Raw genomic sequence first — 19,440 nt, forward strand, 5'->3', positions numbered from 1 at the left:
ACCGTACCGAGCCTGGACGCCATAGATAACTATGGGGGATGCATATGCAGCCATATATACGTCCCCCATACATTCGTCTGCATGGAGCCTTAATCTGTTCAAACATCCGCTTTTTTTCACTTGAGAATCATGGGCCTCCATAGAAGTCAATGGCTCCCCAAAAATTGGACGGCACACAGATGCCGTCCATTTATGCTGTCCATTTTTTTTTAATTGTTGCGAGGCAACCAATTGGGCAAGGCAAAAAGTTGATAAGAAACCCACTGGGGCTTATTTACTAAGGGTCAGCGGATAACATTTCCGTCGGACTTCCCGACATTTTCGGGGATTGCGTGGGGGGATTGTGTCGCACACGATCGGATTTTGGCGCAGCTGCGTCAGCTTTCATGCGACAGAAATCAGTGGGCGGGCCTTCAGACGATCCGACTGATTCGGACTGAGCGCGGATTTAACATTCAAATTGTGTTGCAAGATCAAACACTTACATGCACCAGGAAGAAGAAGGTGAACTCCGTCAACCTGAGCGGGGAAGCGACACATGCAGGATATAGGGTGATCTTAGTGAATCGCAGCACAGTGCATGATCGTCAGACAATGCACTTCGGCCGGGTAAGTAAATGTACCCCATAGTTTTTTTTGCGGATGTGAATTAAACAGATACAAATACAATACAGACTGAACATGGACATCACACTTCACATTTTTTGCGAATGTACAGCGGACAGGATTGTGTGAAGAATCCTCAGCAGTGACCATGAGCCCATAGAAAGGGTGCTGCAAACAACGGCTGTGGAAACAATGATCAGAGGTAGAAGGGCTTAGACTGGGAACATAGGGTGACTTTGGTACAGCCTAGCCACTGCATTATTGTAGGCGGCAAACACTCTACAACAACAATAGAAGCATTTGGGAGAAGATTTCTACATATTTCATCCACACGCTGCATTAAAACAAAATGCAGAACAAAGTAACGTGTCAATTATTACCCCGGATTAGCTGAAGTGTACAAAATTAAAAGCTCCAGGGGAAATTTCTTCCCCACAAAAACAGGACCATTTTGGAGGGGAGACAAAAAATGTTATGCATATGCAGCCTTACAAAGTTTAGAAGGAAGGAAGCCATGGTTAACAAATATAATTCATGGGGGAATTTATTATCGCCTTTCAAACAGAAACCTTGCGCCTCTTGCAACTTATTTATGAAGGGTCGGCACCTCAATTTTGGTGGTTTTCCGACACCCACAACTGTTTTTAAGTGCAAAACTGTGGCACCGCTTGTGAAATCGACACTTTTCTGGCACTTTTATTTTTCCCACTTGTTTTTGTGCCTGTCCATCGCTAATCTTCACAACGCCGGGATCACCTAGAAAATAAATGTATAATTAGCAGCACGGAGCGTGGCGACAAGATGCCCTGCGCTCTGGGCTGCTAATTATGCAGGCCCCCGTACCTCCATATCTCATGCTGGGAGCATGGGAGACGTAGACAGTTATCTGATCACATGATAAAAGGTTAATAAATATATTTTGTGCACACAATAAACCTGAGATTTCTCCCTTCACAGTGTGACATGACCTCCCTCTTCTAGCATGGGAGAGGGAGGTGCGGGGGTGTATAAAATTAGGAGCCTGGAGCACCGGACATCTTGTCCCAACTCTCTGTGCTGCTAATTATCAGTTTGTTTTTTAGGTGATCCTGGAATGTCAAGATTAGCGAAGGGACAGCACCGCAAGGTAAAGAGGAGTGGAGGTGAGTAAAAATATATATTTTTTTATGTTATCTACGTGGTTGATTTCCTTTAACCCCTTAACGACCTGGCCCTTTTTAGTTTTTTCCCTACCATTTTTCACTCCACACCTTCAAAAATCTATACCTTTTTAATTTTTCCACGTAAAGAGCTCTGTAATGGCTTGTTTTCTGCCTAACAAATTGCACTTCATAGTGATGGTATTTAATTTTCCATGTTGTGTACTGGGAAGCGGGAATCCAAATACAGTGAAAATAGTGAAAAACGCATTTGCGCTGTTTTCTTGTGGGCTTGGATTTTACGGATTTCAATGTGAGCCCCAAATGACATGTCTACTTTATTCTATGGATCTATGTGATCATGAGGATACCATATTTGTATAGGTTTTCTAATGTTTTCATACACTTACAAAAATTAAAACCTCCTGTAGAAAAATTTTGTTTTGATTTTGGATTTTGCCATCTTCTGGCCCTAATTACTTTTTCATACTTTGGTGTACAGAACTATGGGTGGTGTCATATTTTGCGATTGACGTTTTCAATGCTGCCATTTTTAGGACTGTACGACCTTTCAATCACTTTTTTTAAAATTTTTTATATTTTTTAAAATGGCAAAAAGTTCCATTTTCGACTTTGGGCGCGATTTTCCGTTATGGGTTAAACGCAGTGAAAACCGTTATTATATTTTGATAGATCAGGCATTTTCGTACGCGGCGATACCAAACGTGTTTAGGATTTTTACTGTTTATTTATATTTATATCATTACATCCAAGAAAGAAAAACAAACAATTCAATGTCAATGTACTGGGGGTAGGATCAGACCTATACCCATGTAAGAGGATGTCTGCCAGGGAGCTTAAAGTCCTCCTCACAAATATGAATATATAACACCAAAAATAGCACATGAGGAAACGGAAATAAATTGAGAAGAAAAAGCTTTATTACTTAATTTTTTACACACCATGATAAAATCATCTTAAAATCAGGGATAACAGGAGAGGTAGAAGTTTATACACACCAGGAAGAATGGTATACGGGAGTGCAATAATATGACATCTAGGGCAAAGCAATAAAATATGTAGATTGCAACAGCATTTTATGTGCCCATCCAGTTCACAAGAGTACTAACAGAAATAATTACAACAAATAACCATAGTGATATAAGTTAGGTGCATATATATACACATCTGTGAGCTGGATACCTGTATGCACGGTTACCTGGGGTCTCTTGCTCACCCGGTAACCGTGCATACAGGTTTAACCCTAGGTTGTCTGATCGATCCTATCATATACTAGTTTATGGGGATTTTCCTCATTACAATGTGCCCGTGAGCCCTCTCCATGCACTGGGACCCAAGGCGTGCCATACTATGGTGCGCGTCAGTAAGGGGTTAATTTGCCGTGCCCTCCCCCTAAATAGTCGCAAGTGTGTGGCGCAGAGGTCCTGATAAATGTGCCCCTTTGACACAATTCTGTTGGATACTGCATGATAAATGTGGCGCAGGATCTGACTATGTGACTGAATGCCCCTTTCAGTGCAGAACTTTGTGTTGTGTTGGGTATAGTGCAGCCGCAACACAAATGTATCACAAACAATTTATAAATGCATGTGTAAGCAGTTTGCACTAAAAAGAAAGTGCAAAGGCAGACAAATAATTGGTGCAAATGAAAAATAAATATAAAGAATTCACCTAGTGCAGGCCTGTGAACTGCTCTCGTTGGAGGTTGGATATACTATGACTACGGTCACTGGTTCCTGAGATTGATTGATCTGATTAGGGACTCCAGAAACAGTGTGCATGAAAGATTTGAAAATGTTCCATCCCGGATTCAGCGGGACAGTCCTGGATTTCAGGCTCTGTCCTGCTATTCTACTGGGGGGAGGTATGTCACGGGACATATACTCCGTTGCCATGCTCCGGGCACCGAAAGAGTTGAATCCAGAGTTAATGCGAGTTTTCAGTAATATGCATTATCTCTCTGCTTCTGTTGTGGGAAGGGAGCCGGTAGGCATGATGTGATGATGTCATTTGCTTGCTGGATTCAGTGCTCTGCACAGTAGAAGGAGTGCTGCTGCAGGGGAACAAGGAGAGGCTTTTTATTTTCTACATTAAGCAGCAACAGCGGAAGGAGTTAAATGGCCCACAATATCAGGGGGAGGAGCTGGGGTCATAGCATGAGGGGAAGCTGCTGGGTCACAATATCAGGGGGGGACCACAATGTGATGGAATGATAGAGGGCACTAAGGGGAAAATTCTGAAGCGTAACTAAAAGAGAAAGAGCCCCATAACTGACTTCTAAAAGGTGCCCTCTTTCACCTAAAAAAGAATACATGTGTATACTCACACAGTTATATGCACATATTTATGCACTGATACATACATTTGCAACAACCCTGCCAATAGGGTGGGTATTTGTTGCGACTGCCGCTCTCTTCATGATAGGAGCTGTCTAGGGAGACTGATCACCTCTTTAGGAGGTCTCCAAAAACGGAATACTTTGTAATTGAAGCTGGGACCACTGCCTCTGAAGGTTAGAGTTAACATATCGATTGCCTCTAACCAAGGATATGCTGTGTTATTTACTGTAAAGCAAGTTGTAAGCTTGTTGGACAGGCGCTGCCACCTCACTAGGGAAGTATAAAACCCCTTATGGGTGGGAGAACATGGTCAGTGTATATACAGACCGGTCCAGTCTTTGAGATTGGGAATAGTTGTAGGCTACCAGATACAATATTGCGCTGCTTACTATAACTAGTCAGATTCATATGATAGATCCATGCATCTTCAAATAATTTCAGAAAACATTTATTTTTTCAATATTAATACTCAAAAACAGGCAGATACATAAGGACAACGCCTTTCCGGGAGGATTTCCCCTTCTTTAACAGGTAAGAAATGGGGGTACTATTTAGCAGGAAATACATACTATCGATTCAATGTTATTGTTTGACACATAAAAGGAATATAAATTAATAAATATATTCATCTTAAAAATAATGAATGAGTATAAGAAAAATTAATTGGTATATGTACACACATTGGGTTAAAATATCTAACAGTGTTTAAACTCTGATTCAGAATGATATGTTATAAGGACAATTAAACATTGTAATGCAAATTGATCACACATTGTATAAATCATCATGACTGTAATTTCTCCATTGAAATATAATCCCTATAATCCTCCCTTCTATGGCTGCTACCTCTGTAGTTGTCTCTGGTAGAATTATACTTTGTGAGGGTGGCTTTGGCCACATATTTTATTGATCAACCACAAAAGTTGGAAGGTATGCTGTAATGAGGATAGGAGCGTCAAATGTGCTGCCTTTTACCTTTGTGCTGAGCAACTCTATTGTGATCAGTATTTTTGAGATTTCCTATTCCTAGTTTTTAGAAGATGGCAAAACAAAGACATTTTTTTAAAATAAAAATTCTCCTTAAACGTTATCTTTTATAATACTCAAATTTACTGCAGGGGCTACGGGGGCGTCACCATAGCCTCTACTAGCTACAGAGTCTCTGTCTGTCACATGCCCCCTGTAGTCATGCAGAGTCGCCCTCTTGAGCATCCTCCACTATGTTTGTGAAGCCAGTGGTACAGGGCTGCGCATGCGCCCTGTAAGTATATTCATTTTTGTCATACATCCACGTGGAGAATTAAAAAAGGACGGTTTGGGACACTAAATCTCTAGGGACCATGAGGACCTGTAGTTACGTTAGTGTTCTAAATCACCCTGACGTGCTCTACTTACGTTTCTTTATTCAACATATAGTTTAAAAAAATTCAACCATCCCCAAATAAAATAAAGTTAACAAAAATTAAAAAAAATTAAACAAGCATGGAAATAATCAAGATATTTTTTATTATTATGAAGAAGAAAGAAAAGACTTCGACAAAATGGCCGCTCACTAACGGCTTATTGAAGCAAAGTTCTCCTACTTTTTTCTAGGGCTGTACACAAGTATCGCGAGCTCACGTTGTTTCCCCGACGTAATCGCGTTACGTATGCTACGTCGTGACGTGTACTCTGTGTGTAACCGCCTGGCTGCTCGCGGTGGATTCTGGGAGACGCAGCTGGCGGCCTGCACTCGTGTGGCTCGGCGTGTATCAGCAGCGTTGCCTTCGGTTTCCAGTCTGTCGGAGTAATGGCGGGTGCAGCGGCCGCGGCGGTTGTCGGGGTGACCAGCGGGTCGAGCCGTAAGCGGCTCATGAGGGAAGAAGACATGACGAAAGTGGAGTTTGAGACGAGTGAGGAGGTGGATGTGACTCCAACCTTCGACACGATGGGGCTGCGGGAAGACCTGCTCAGGGGCATCTATGCTTATGGTGAGTAGGAGCGGCTCTCCCGCCATACTGAGACCTGCGCTGCTCCCGCCGCGAGCTGTTTCCTGCTGGTTGGGGCCTTGTAGTTATTGGATACCGAACACGTCGTCTACACCGAGGCTACGTCTTGTTGGGCATATGCGCAGCGTGGAGTGGACTACTGTAACCAACCGGATCGCAGTTTTAATTTTTCAGAGGCATCAGGAATATGAAAGCTGCGACCTAATTGGCTGCTGTGAGGAGTTGCTCTTTATGCCTTAGTTTCTATATTGGGTATTGTGCACATGGGTTTTCAGCGCTATTTGTTGTTAATACAGACATGTGGCATGTGTTCCCGATGTAAAGCCAAGTTCGCACCTGTTTTCCGTTACTCTCTTGATTTAAGATGAGCATAAAAGAAACTAAGAATGAAAGGTGAATGGATCCACTTAAATGGATATTCCATTTCCTCTACTTACAGATCAGACATTTGTCTAGTAGTCAGTAAACACTGAAACAACCATTAGAGATGCAATACCACGTACAACCTACAGTCAGGAGAGGAGCAGTTTTTTAAGAAAGCAGGCAGGGTTTTTTTTGTTAGGACAATACCTTTTATCAAGAAGTGTCATGTTTAATTCCTCTGTTTTCTCAGCATTTGTTATGGAACCTACTGAATGTAGGTGTAAATGTAACCTAAACATTGCATGTAGTGACTATTGGGTATAAGTGATCCATAACTGTGGTCCTACAACTGGGAACCTCTGTGATCAGTTAATCCCAAGATATTTGGGCAGGATGTGCAGCTCTGTTTTCTATGCAGTTGCTGACACAATTCTCAGCCCCCATGTATGGGAACAGGGGTTGAAATCTATTAATTCAGAGGCATTACACAGTTAATAGAGCGATTCCAATGCCACAATTGGGATGTTTGTTGATCTTCTCAAACTCTGTTAACCCCTAGGGGACACAGCCTATTTTGGCCTTAAGGACGCGGTCCCATTTTTCAAATCTGACCTGTGTCACTATAAGTGGTTATAGCTTTGGAACGCTATGAGATTGTTTTCTCGTGACACATTGTACTTCAAATTAGTTTAAAAATTTGGATGAAATCTTTTGCGTTTAGTTATGAAAAAAAACAAAATTTGGCAAAAATTTTGAAAAATTCTTTATTTTCAACGTTCTAAATTCTCTACTTTTGATGCAGACAGTCATAGCACCCAAATAAATTCATAACTTACATTTCCCAAATGTCTGCTTTATGTTGGCATGGTTTTTTAAGATTCCACATATTTTACTAGAATGTTATGAGGCTCAGAATTTGGGTGCCATTTTTCACATTTTTTGTAAAATCGCCAAAACCCGTACTTAGATGGACCTGATCAACTTCTAATTGACACTGAGAGGCCTAAATAATAGCAAGACTCATAAATTACCCCATTGTGGAAACTACACCCCTCAACGTATGAAAAACTACTTTTAAGAAGTTTGTTAACCCTTTACGTGTTTTATAGGGGTTAAAACAAAATGGAGGTGCAGTCTGCAAATTGTAATATTTTTTCACAATACACTCATTTTGGGTGGAAAATTAAACATTTAAAATGGATTAAATTAAAAAAGGCTCCACAAAGTTTGATACCCAATTTCTCCCGAGTACACGGATACTCTATATGTGCTGGTAACCTGCTGTATGGGCGCACGGCCGGGCATAGAAGGGAAGGAGGCGCCATCCAGATCAGATTTGCTATGTCACATTGTACAGGCTATAATTTTTTTCTTTTTTTTAATGAGGACCTATAGGGGCTTATTTCTTTTGCCACATGAGATGCACTTTTCTGGTATGTAATTTTGGGGCATCTACAGCTAATTGGTGAGATTTAATTAACTCTTTGTTGGTGGAGGAAATGAAAATCATCAATTTTTAGGAAAATTTTTATGTGTTTTTTATTTGGCCGTTAACCATACCATAAAAATAGTATATTATTTTTATTCTATGGGTCGCCACGATTATGAAAATACTTCATTTATATATATTTTTTATTTTTTACCATTTTTACTGAATAAAAAGTAATTTGGCAAAATTGTTGTTAATTTTAGCATCACCGTCTTTCATATGTATAACTTTTTTATTTTTCACCTCACAAATCTGTTTAAGGGCTTATTTTTTGCAAGAATGATAGCTCTTTTTAGTGGTCTTATTTTAGATTTCGTAACTTTTTAAAATCACTTTTTTTAGAGCATTTTTAAAGGGCATTAATAAAAAATCATCTTTTTCAGAGAGAGTTTTTTTTAGGTTGTTTTTTACGGGGTTCACTTTGCGGATCTAATAACAATTCTGTTTTATTATACAGATTGTTACGGACGCAGGGATACCAAATATGTGGGGGTTTTGTGTATTTTATTCAATTGTACTGAATAAAAACTAATTTGGAGAAAATCTTATTCATATTAGCATCACCATCTTTTCATATGCATAACTTTTTTATTTTTTGGCTGACAAATCTGGTTAGGGGCTTATTTTTTGCGAGAACAGTTGTTCTTTTTAGTGGGCTTATTTTAGAGTGCATAAAATTTTTAAAATCACTTTTTAGAGCATTTTTTATAGGGTATTAATTAAAAATTATCTTTTTTCGGAACGTTTTTTGCGTTTTTTTCCTACGGCGTTTACCGTGCGGGTCCAGTAACAATTCTGTTTTATTATGCAGATTGTTACGGACGCGGCAATACCAAATATGCAGTTTTTTTTTGTGTTTTTATGTTTTTTATACTTTATTAAGTTTTTTATGGGAAAGTGACATTTTAGGGGCTTATATTTTATGTATTTATTTTTTATTTATTATAATGTGTAGTGTTAACTGTTTTTGCATTTTTTTTTACTTATACATACTTGAACTTAAACCAGTGATGCTCTGATCACTGGTTTAAGTTCAATACACTGCTCTACAATACTATTTTATTGTAGAGCAGTGTAAACTGTCTGAGCAAGCTTGCGCATGCTCAGACAGTTTGCAGTCAGACCCGGAAGGGGTCTGGCTGCCATGGAGACCGGGCAGCTCCGGGGCACATGCCAGTCCTCGGAGCTGCCCGGAAGAGGATCGGATCCCCCGGTAAGCGGCGCGGGGGATCCGATCCACAGCAGGCACACCCTTACACGCCGCGGTCATGCTTGACCGCGGCGTGTAAGGGGTTAACACCCGCGATCGGAGCCGGCTCCGATCGCGGGTGTTACAGCGCGGTGTCAGCTGTGATAGACAGCTGACAGCCGCTGCTTCTGGTACCGGCTCCGTTCGTGAGCCGGTCCCAGAAGCTAGACGTTATACTACGTCCCGGTGCGCTAAGCATCTAGCCCCGGGGACGTAGTATAACGTCGTGGTGCGCCTAGGGGTTAATGTGGTGGTGGTCTAAAAAAAAAACAAAAAAAACAATTAGCTGATTATTTGATGGTGGAAGCTTCGGGCGGCCAGGAATTGTTCAGGGGAATGCAGTATTACATGGCGACTGGCTGCATAAAATATTGTCAAAATAGAAGCTAATTCAAAATGGGTGCCGCAGTCTGAGGATTTCTCTCATCAATGTTCTGCTACTCTGTCGGTTCTCCTCTTCCCTAGTTTTATAGGGAACCGGTCAAAGGGTATTTTTCACTGGTGACGGGTTCCTATAGACCAGTGGTGGTGAACCTATGGCACGGAGCCCTTTCTGTGGGCACCCAGGCCATCAGAGTTTACCAGACAGGACTCAGGGCTTCCTCCTGAGGTCCAATACAGCCCAGGACATGCCATGCTCAGCGCCATTTTAGAGCAACATCCTTGGCTGCCAGGGCTACAGGAGGAACAAGAAAGTGTAGACAGATTGTTGTATTATCTTCTCTGGGAACCCTGATTGTTCCTCTTCAGGGGACCCTGAATCTAAGTTCTCCATCATCTTTCTATTGTATTGGTGAACTCGGGACACCTTTATCTGGCTCCCTGCCACCATCCGCTGTGAAGTCTTGGGGGCTGCGTGTTTCAAATTCTAACGTCCACCTGCTCTTTTGTATAATAGATGGACTTGGCGCCCCGCTCTGCATTATGCTATCAAAGTACCTCCCTGTCCTGGCCCCACCCCCTGAGGATGTTGACTCACAGCAAATGAAAATTTTGCGCTTGCAAAGTGTCCTTTTCCTGCGCATAGTAGTCTGGCAGTGAGGTGGTACGCTACTCACTACAGAGTCTGGCATCTCATTGTCTAGCAAACATGCACAGTAAAAAGATGCACGCACAGTGAGGTTAAGTGAGCTGCATCGCTGCTCACTTGCCATGTCGGCAATACAAGGTTCACTGCACAAGCGCAAAACTTCCTTGTGCGATGAGCAGACATCGTTAGGGGGTGGTTCAGGACAGGGAGGATGTGGGAGGTACTTTGATTGCATCATATAGAGCAGGGCGCTGCGTCCATCTATTATAAAAATGAGCAGGCGGATGTTAGAATATGAAATACGCAGCCCCCTTCACAGCGGATGGTGGCAGGGACCAGGTAAAGTTGGATAATGCATATGTTACTAACAAAGCCAAACATTTCATAAGAACACCATTGTTATCTACTGTACAGTGTCTATAGGGACCTGTCACCAGTGAAATATACACTCTAGTGACAAGTTCCTTTTAAGTGACTGGTGCGCATCTTGTGCGGTCCTTATATTCTATAACCTGCTACATCACCACCACCCAGTCAACTACAACCTGAAAACTCATTTCTACCCTTATTGTACCAGGAGCAGCCTCTACCCTCACGTGGTACCTCTATCCACCTTCTTTAGTAGATTGAGTCCAGACCACAAAGGCTTACATTCTGAAAATATTTTTAAAGGAAAACCAAGGCCTGGTATATTACAGTGCTGGGCAGGTAGTAGATTTCGGGATGAGATACCTGTCATATTTATGTAATACAGATTAATCCCATCCCAGCATTGCAATGTTTTTCTATCATATATCAGATTGTATCATGAAGCTTGTATAATGAGGTCTTTGTGTATGATGCATTTTTTTGTTTATACAAATTACATGTTTTATCTTTTAGGGTTTGAGAAGCCGTCAGCCATCCAACAGAGGGCGATAAAACAGATAATAAAAGGAAGAGATGTAATTGCACAGTAAGTAACCTATATGACTGGGGGAGGGGGGACAGGGGTTGGGGAAGGCCTTCCATTCACCTTCTGATTTTGTCGCTAACTCTCAAAGTGAACCACATTTTTTACAAATACAAATAGTGGCGGGTTCCAGTAGAGCCCTAGTAACTGACTGACACCCTTCTTTTAGCAAAAAATTATTTCCCACAGATTTCCATTTATTCAACTTTATAATTTTATCATGTATCCATGGTTATCTATAGCCAGTGGAGGTAGGCGTGGCCTCCTTGGGCTGAATCCAGCAGTTCCTCCCCTTGCTTTCTCTAATGTCATGTGACATTGCAGGTCTTTTAGCCTTGTTACATTGGCAAACTGTACACTAAGCATATATCTCATGAAATCACAGCAGCCTGCATGAAGAGAAGTACAAGTCCATGTAGGCACGCAGTGATTTTTTTTTTGTACGTGGTCCGATTTTGCATGGGGTACAGTTTGCTAATGTTAAGATGCTAAATGACCTGTGATGGTGTCACCCTGGTCACTCAGACCACGCCCCTCGACTTGCTCTATAGATGCCTCAATACTGGGCAAGTTTATTGCTCTGATTTTATGGGGATGTGAGGGAAACAATTTTTAGCTAAAAGAAGGGGGTCAGATATATCGTTACTAGGGCTCTAATAGAACCTACCACTAGATGTGGTGACAGGTTTCCTTTAAATGGACAGTGTAGCAGAAACTGAGATGCAGGTGTAAATTGGGCTTTAAACATTATAATGATAATTGTAGACACATTTTTTTTAGCAAGTGATTAAATCATGTAAAATCATTGCCTGTTGCTCATGGATTTTTTAACCCTTTTCTAGGATATGTTTAAATGATTATAAAAAAACGTTTACATTAAAAAATCTCTTGTACAACACAGTACTTACATTGGGTTGTCAAGTATGTTTTCTACAAGTGTTTTCCCTTAGACCCAGTCCCCACACAAGTGTATGAAATGTAGAACTGTGTGCACAGGAAAAGATCTTGCTGCAATATGCAGAAACGCACACTGAATAATGGACACTGAGTGAACTACCTACACACAGAATGATTGCCAGTGTCTAATATGCAGTAATATTCACGAGCACATTTTATTTTTCTTTGTTGCCGTGTTTCTGATGTTGAATGTTCTGTGTCCCTGTGGACATTTGGCTGTATTTGCCCTTAAGGCTTGACTTGTTGCTGAAATATTGGAGTCTTTTCTGACTTTTGTCTTTGGTTTTGTCTTGCAGATCACAGTCTGGTACCGGAAAAACTGCTACATTTTGTGTTTCTGTCCTTCAGTGCTTAGATATTCAGGTAAATTTTGTTTGATTCTATTTAGGATGAGTTATAATTTATTATCCTCAATATGTAATTGGAGGGCTGCAGGAGGTCAATTTCAGGTCATGGTTTAGATCTGTGTTTGTGAAAACAGCATTAATAGGCCTATTGACCACGAGCCAATGTGATTCCATTTACCTGCATCGTAAAGCTTGCCTGAATTTCCAGCCTGAACGATTTAGAGACCGGAACTGAACTGCTTTTGGGCTGGTCATTCAGGAAAGCTTACAATGAGAGTAATCCCATCACAATCTCTTGTGGGCTATAGGGCCATATACGTCGGCAAACCTGGACCAGAGTTTAGACCTTGTCACTTAGGGTTACACGTCGCGTTTACTGCATGCGTTTAAAAACGCATTGCTACAGCTGAAGGGAGATTTGCTCAATTAAACAACTGTTAACACTTGCATTTGCAAAACGCATGTGTCAACCGTGATGTTAACGCACATGTTAACACTTGCGTTTTGTAAATGCAAGCGTTAACAGCTGTTTAATTAGGCAAATCTCCCTTCAGCTGTAGCAACGCATGCAGTAAACGCGACATGTGACAGCACCCTTAAGTTTTTCACTGAATGCAATCTCCCAACAAGCTGCATATTGTTGGATTGCAATCAGCTGATTTGAATCAGGAATCTGAATTAACCTCAACTTTAAAATGATTATTTTTTAGGTCCGGGAGACACAGGCATTGATTTTGGCTCCGACTAGAGAATTGGCTGGACAAATTCAGAAGGTAAAACAATTTTGTTCTTAACAATCAGTGGAAAAAGTGGATAGTGTTTTTTCTTTTCACCAGTTTTGAGGTCTCCCTGATGTGTGAGCGTACAGTCATTTTGTTGCACCTACTTTTCTTAGGTTCTTCTTGCTTTGGGCGATTACATGAATGTACAGTGTCATGCCTGCATTGGAGGAACTAATGTAGGGGAAGATATCAGAAAACTGGATTACGGGCAGCATGTGGTTGCTGGCACACCAGGCCGTGTCTTCGGTAAGCATATCGGATGTTCAATACATAGTACAGACCTGCCTGCTTACATGGGGTTTAGATATTTTTAGCATTCTTATTTCTATTTTATCATCCACAGATATGATTCGCCGCAGAAGCTTAAGAACGCGAGCTATTAAAATGCTTGTTCTGGATGAAGCTGATGAGATGCTTAACAAAGGTTTGTGTTGCTCTGTTATTATTCTTTAGCAAAATATTGTATAAATGCCATTCAGAGAATAAAACAAGGTGTAGCTGCTGCCAAGTCTACCCTCCTATTGTCTGTTCATTCTCATTGGCATTTTTCCGATATGAGTCATTTACAGGCTGGATACTGGGAATGTGTTATTTGAAAACACTGTTAACTGGTAGGGGCTTATTCATGACTAATAATATTGGCTGTGTATGTGAACCCGACTTACCTATTGACGTATGTGGGTCTTTGGAACAGATGTGTTTCTGACAGCGAGAATCATCCAATGTGTGCTCTGTACAAAATAGATATTGAGCAATATGATCAGTCTTGTATATGTTGTACTGGCTTCTGAGATGTTCTCCAGTGAGCAGCTTGTATTACAGAATTAATGAACACTTAAACATTGTTATAAATGTTATTCCTTTTAGGTTTCAAGGAACAGATCTATGATGTATACAGGTATCTGCCACCCGCTACACAGGTGTGTCTGATCAGTGCCACACTGCCACATGAAATTCTGGAAATGACCAATAAGTTCATGACTGATCCCATCCGTATTCTTGTGAAACGGTAAGTGCTAAGCTGAAATCTTCATTCCCATTGCTTAGAGATACTTGCCACTTTTGATGGATTTAGCTTTTCATACATTAACCTGTGAACATCTACCATGTTGCATTGCTCATGTATAAGCTGCAGTTTAATTGGACTTTCTCTCTTTACAGTGATGAGTTGACGCTGGAAGGCATTAAGCAATTTTTTGTGGCCGTGGAGCGGGAAGAATGGAAATTTGACACATTATGTGACTTGTATGATACACTCACCATTACACAGGCTGTGATCTTCTGCAACACCAAAAGAAAGGTACAAGCACATGGCTTGTTCTGTAGCCATTATTTGTGGAGTTGAAAAATCAAAATAGCTTAAAGGACACCTGTCATCAGGTCTGTGTCACTAGTCCTGTCACCTCTACCTGTTGGAGCAGCTCACAAGGATCCCATCCCAGTCTTTATCTAGTTATTTCATACATTATTCATTGTAAGATCATCTAGTTTTTATCATGTAAATGAGGCTGGTCACATGGTCAGAGGCAGTGATGTCACCCCTGTTCCCCCTCCCCTCTCCTCCCCCTGCTCATGTCTGTGTGTAATGTATAGTAAAGCATGGCTAGTGTGTGTGTGCTGCATCTGCTGACATGCTGCATCCTCCTAATACACATGTGAGAGACACAGACATCAGCTACACATGAATCTGACATGTTCTGCTGTAACATGGCTGCCTGGAGCTGCTGTATCTCTCCTATATACACACACAAATGCACACACAGGCTGCAGGGGGCGTGGCCACCAGCACCAGGAATCACATCATTATACAGCCTCACATCATTATACAGGCTGTCAGTCAAGCACTGGGGGTGTGGCTGTGCCTCCCACTCATGAATAGAGTGGACAGCTTGAATATGCTAATGCTTCATTGGACATTTCACAGGTCATTTGCATACAGGTTTAGGACCTCATTGCTTAGGTTTACAGGCATGTAGAGGGACAATGAAGGGATAGAGGCAATGCTCTCTAATGGCAGTTTATGACAATATATTTGGTTTAGGGGGGTTATTTTGCATGACGGGTTCTCTTTAAGATGGTTTTAGCTGGGCATATGTTTTGCTTGCACCTTACTTCCGATGCTGCTGATTTTGTGTGTTTGTGTAATATTAAGTCGTTTGTGCAGATTTATAGGCAAATAAGTCGTATAGTTGTATTTCTTAATAAGCTATGTAATATTCCATGTTATAATGAATGTGAGAGTATAAAAGTAATATTGAACACCAGTTTGACAGAAATTGCTGGCTATATTTAGAGAGTCCCTGGGTAATTATTACCTTAGCTGTGTCGCACTCTTCTGGTCTTGTCCTCAAACTGTTTTGTCTTCTATTTAGGTTGATTGGTTAACAGAGAAAATGAGGGAGGCCAACTTCACAGTGTCTTCAATGCATGGTGACATGCCCCAGAAAGAAAGGGAGTCCATTATGAAGGAATTTCGGTCAGGTGCCAGGTATGTGTATGATCCTGAAATTCCCTCATCTTGTGGTGATCACTGGTCAATGCTGTGTCAATCTATATCGATGGAAGTAAATAATTAGTTGAACTGTTGATAGAAAGAACTGCATAGTCTTATTTAGTGCCCCAAATGCTTGTGTAATCTATGACTGCAGGGGAGGATCCAGAATCGCCAGACGAGAGGGTGTGACCTTATTAGTGTTGGAGTTGCATGTTTAACCTGTATGATTTTTTGTATGTTTCTGCCTATTCACTTTTATATACAAGAGATGACAGATTGTATAGGTGTAATCATATAAACCAATAACCTCACAAGTTCCTATTTTGTTTTGCAGTCGAGTACTGATTTCTACTGATGTGTGGGCAAGAGGTTTAGATGTACCACAGGTTTCTCTTATCATTAACTACGACCTTCCCAACAACAGAGAGTTGTATATCCACAGGTACGTTACCCTTCATTACCATTAACCGTTTGTTTTCAATATCTGGTCTGTGTGGTCATCTCCCATATTCTGTCCTGATCAGCAGCAGTTTGGGAACAATGTATAGTAGCAGATGGTTCCGTGTCTTGTATAGGTGTGGGGGCTTGGGTGTCTTGCCTCCTAATCAGATATTGATGGCATCTTAGAAGGATAGAATCGTCACTTATTGTACATTTAAAGGAACTCTACCACCAGGATGAAGGGTTATAACCCAAGCGCATGGACATTCTAGTGTGTGCCCCCTCTTGTAAGATCTGCTCTTTTAGCTTCTTATGCCCTGGTTTTTATTTAAAATTTTTTTAGAAATTATGCAAATGACCCTGCGGGGGTCTGGGCTCCATAGGTGTTAATGCAGTCTGGAGCCCCTTGGGCTTATTTTCTCTCTTTTTAATGCTTTTAAGGGCATAAAAAGCTTGAAGAGCAGATCCTGCCAGATGGAATGCACTCTGTTTGGTTTACAATCCTTCATCCTGGTGGTAGATGTCCTTTTAATTGATTGTCTGGGATTTTCTTCCACAATTTTATTTATTTGCATTTCCACAGAATTGGTCGTTCAGGACGTTACGGGAGAAAAGGTGTTGCCATCAACTTTGTGAAGAATGATGACATCCGTATCTTACGAGACATTGAGCAGTACTACTCTACTCAGATTGATGAAATGCCCATGAATGGTACGTATCGCCTCAGCAAAATCTATCCAGCTTCCTGTATCGTGTCTGCCATATCACCGGTGTTAACTAGAAAGGGCTTGTTACAAGCCTGTGTACAAGGCGGACAGTATTTTATACTTTATAAGCCGAGGTTTTTCAGCACATTTTTTTTGTCCCAAACTATACTTATACTTGAGTCCAAAGATAAAAGTCAAAACTCTCCTTTGCGATGACCCCCGGGGATCTTCTCTGTGATTCATCCAGCAGCGGCAGGTCCGTGTCACGGTCTGGTGCGCAAGCTGTGATGTCAGTGCTGCACCGGGACTCGGACCTGCCGCTGCTGGATGAAATTATGCAAATGACCTGGGCAAACTGTGGCTGTGGCAATGCGGGCTAACTATATACTGGGAGCAAGGGCCTGAAAAGCTATATACCTGGGGAGGCTGTGACCAATTAATTTCCAACCCTTGGCTTATATTCGCTCAATAAGTAGGAGCCTCGGCTTATAATATGGTCGGCTTATACTAGAGCAGTGGTGGCGAACCTATGGCACTGGTGCCAGAGATGGCACTCTGAGCCCTCTCTGTGGGCACTCGGGCTGTCTCCCAGGCACAGAGTTTGCCAGACATGGCATCTTCCTGCAGTCTCAGGCAGTCCAAGTAGTACCCTGTGACCCATCCTGTGCTGATTGTTCCTGTCTGAGGAGTGAAAATGTGTGGACAGGGTCGGATTGGATTCTGCTAGCAATAAGTTGGTTACTGACTAAATTGCCGTGTTGGCACTTTGGGAAAAGCTAGTGTTTTTGGGTCTCATTTTGGGCACTCGATCTCTAAAAGGTTCGCCATCACTGTACTAGAGTATATACGGTACTTTATATATTTTATATTAATGCTGTTTTTTTTCCCCCACAGTTGCCGATCTGATTTGAAGAGCAGATTATCTGTATAGAAGGATTATATGGAACAACCAACGTCTTTTATTTTTGGTCAGATATCATTTGTGGAGCAGATTTTACTGTTATGGTCTTTTTACCTTTTTATTTAATGCTTCAGTACAATGAACCGGGCATCCCATTGTAAACCACTGTAAATACATTTGGTGAATTTTCAATAAAAATACAAACCCCCCAACCTTGGTCTGATTCTTGCCAACAATGTCTTGACAATACTGTTTGAAAATTGAGCCCCCATGTGGTCTACAAATATTTGGTCAAAGTGGATAAATGTCACTAAATATTCATTTTACTAGATGTTGCACTAAGATCACACTTGGCTTATTGACAAAGGCACTATGAGGATATTGGGATTTGTCATCGGAGTGGTATTCTTACTGGCACCAATATATTACTGTCCACAGCTTCCGCAGACACCTGTCCATAGATTCCCGTTAAGTGTGAGGCACTGAAAAGGATTCCTTAATAGCCCTTTGTCTTGGCTGGTTCCTTTTTCCCTTTTAAATAGGACTTAAGTTTGATAAGTAGCTTTTTTTTTTTTCCTTGGGCATTGGCAAAATTTAGTTGAGGGCTAATCCTGACCGCTGTGATGGGTCTGGAGCTGTGTCAAGGTAGATCATATGGTTTGTTATGCAGTCAGATGTCTGTAGATCCTTTCTAATCACAGTAGAGAGTAAGCTGGATAAGGGGACATTTTAGGAACAATGAAAGGGGCAAATGTTAAGAGATTATTATTATTTTTTTTTTTTTTTAAATGGAATAGGATAGAAAGCCGAGTAGACATCCAGTGACAATAAAAATATACTGTATAGTATATACTATGACAGCTGAAATTTTGTTGGTAATCTCACAAGTGGTGAACAATCACAGTGAAACCATTTAAGGAGACCGCACTGTTGTTAATTTAAAGTTCCATTATATAAGTATTCTCTGACTTACTGACCCCCCCTCCCTAGTTAACAAACTGACCTCTGAAGCTCTCTGGATGCTGGTAATTTACTGTTCTTCATCCCCAGCTTCATATGATCAACTGGAAGAGTTATCAAAGGGATCTGCAGTGAAGCTTATTGGTTATCATTGCATCCTAAAAAGCTAAATATTTCTATAAACTACTATTGTCACAGTGATAAAAAAAAATGCTTTGTCTGGAGTTATCAGTTCCAATTTATGTAGAAATTCAGTTTAAGGACAAACCTACAGAATGCAGTTATGTAAGAATGTACTGTAAGTATATTGTAGTTAAACATATTTTGAAGAAGCCCAATGTATAATTCTGTGTCAGGTTCTTATAATTCCTATGCAGCCCTGGGCATTTGGTAGCCAATTTCTGCCCCTAAACAGACTTTATCTCAATCTGCAATTATTTAGGATGAGATGAAGAATACCACAGGGTTCTCTAATAAACTGGAATATACATGAAGTAGAATATATACAGAAGTAGTAATACTAGAGTTTTCCTATATTTGGTGTAAAACATGTCTTTTCTGAGTAATAGAAGCTAATACAGCTGATCAGTTACACTGCACACAGCGGTCTCTGCAGGCCTTCCAAATTCAATTCAAATTAACCGCCCTCATCCACAAAGCTCTGCACCTCTATCA

At 41.1% G+C, this 19,440-nt stretch overlaps 1 protein-coding gene across 1 annotated transcript; it reads left to right on the forward strand.

Annotated features, from left to right (window-relative positions):
- The first annotated feature begins 5,724 nt into the window (after positions 1 to 5,724).
- Positions 5,725 to 18,017, forward strand: EIF4A3 (eukaryotic translation initiation factor 4A3). Its single transcript, XM_072140706.1, has 12 exons — positions 5,725 to 6,075; positions 11,107 to 11,179; positions 12,430 to 12,496; positions 13,191 to 13,253; positions 13,376 to 13,508; positions 13,606 to 13,686; positions 14,130 to 14,271; positions 14,424 to 14,562; positions 15,635 to 15,750; positions 16,091 to 16,198; positions 16,781 to 16,908; positions 17,799 to 18,017. The coding sequence occupies exons 1-12, from the start codon at positions 5,895 to 5,897 to the stop codon at positions 17,813 to 17,815; spliced, it is 1,248 nt and encodes a 415-aa protein (XP_071996807.1). The 5' UTR covers positions 5,725 to 5,894; the 3' UTR covers positions 17,816 to 18,017.
- Positions 18,018 to 19,440: the final 1,423 nt, after the last annotated feature.

This window comes from Engystomops pustulosus, chromosome 3 (assembly GCF_040894005.1).
Source record: "Engystomops pustulosus chromosome 3, aEngPut4.maternal, whole genome shotgun sequence".
Classification (NCBI taxonomy): Eukaryota; Metazoa; Chordata; class Amphibia; order Anura; family Leptodactylidae; genus Engystomops; species Engystomops pustulosus.

Bases quoted from the DNA above. Each gene is read 5' to 3' on its own strand.
- EIF4A3 (XM_072140706.1), top strand. From the start codon at position 5,895: ATGGCGGGTGCAGCGGCCGCGGCGGTTGTCGGGGTGACCAGCGGGTCG. The intron at 13,254-13,375 runs GTAAAACAATTT...TACTTTTCTTAG, and splicing joins TGGCTGGACAAATTCAGAAG to GTTCTTCTTGCTTTGGGCGA. The intron at 16,199-16,780 runs GTACGTTACCCT...GCATTTCCACAG, and splicing joins AGAGAGTTGTATATCCACAG to AATTGGTCGTTCAGGACGTT.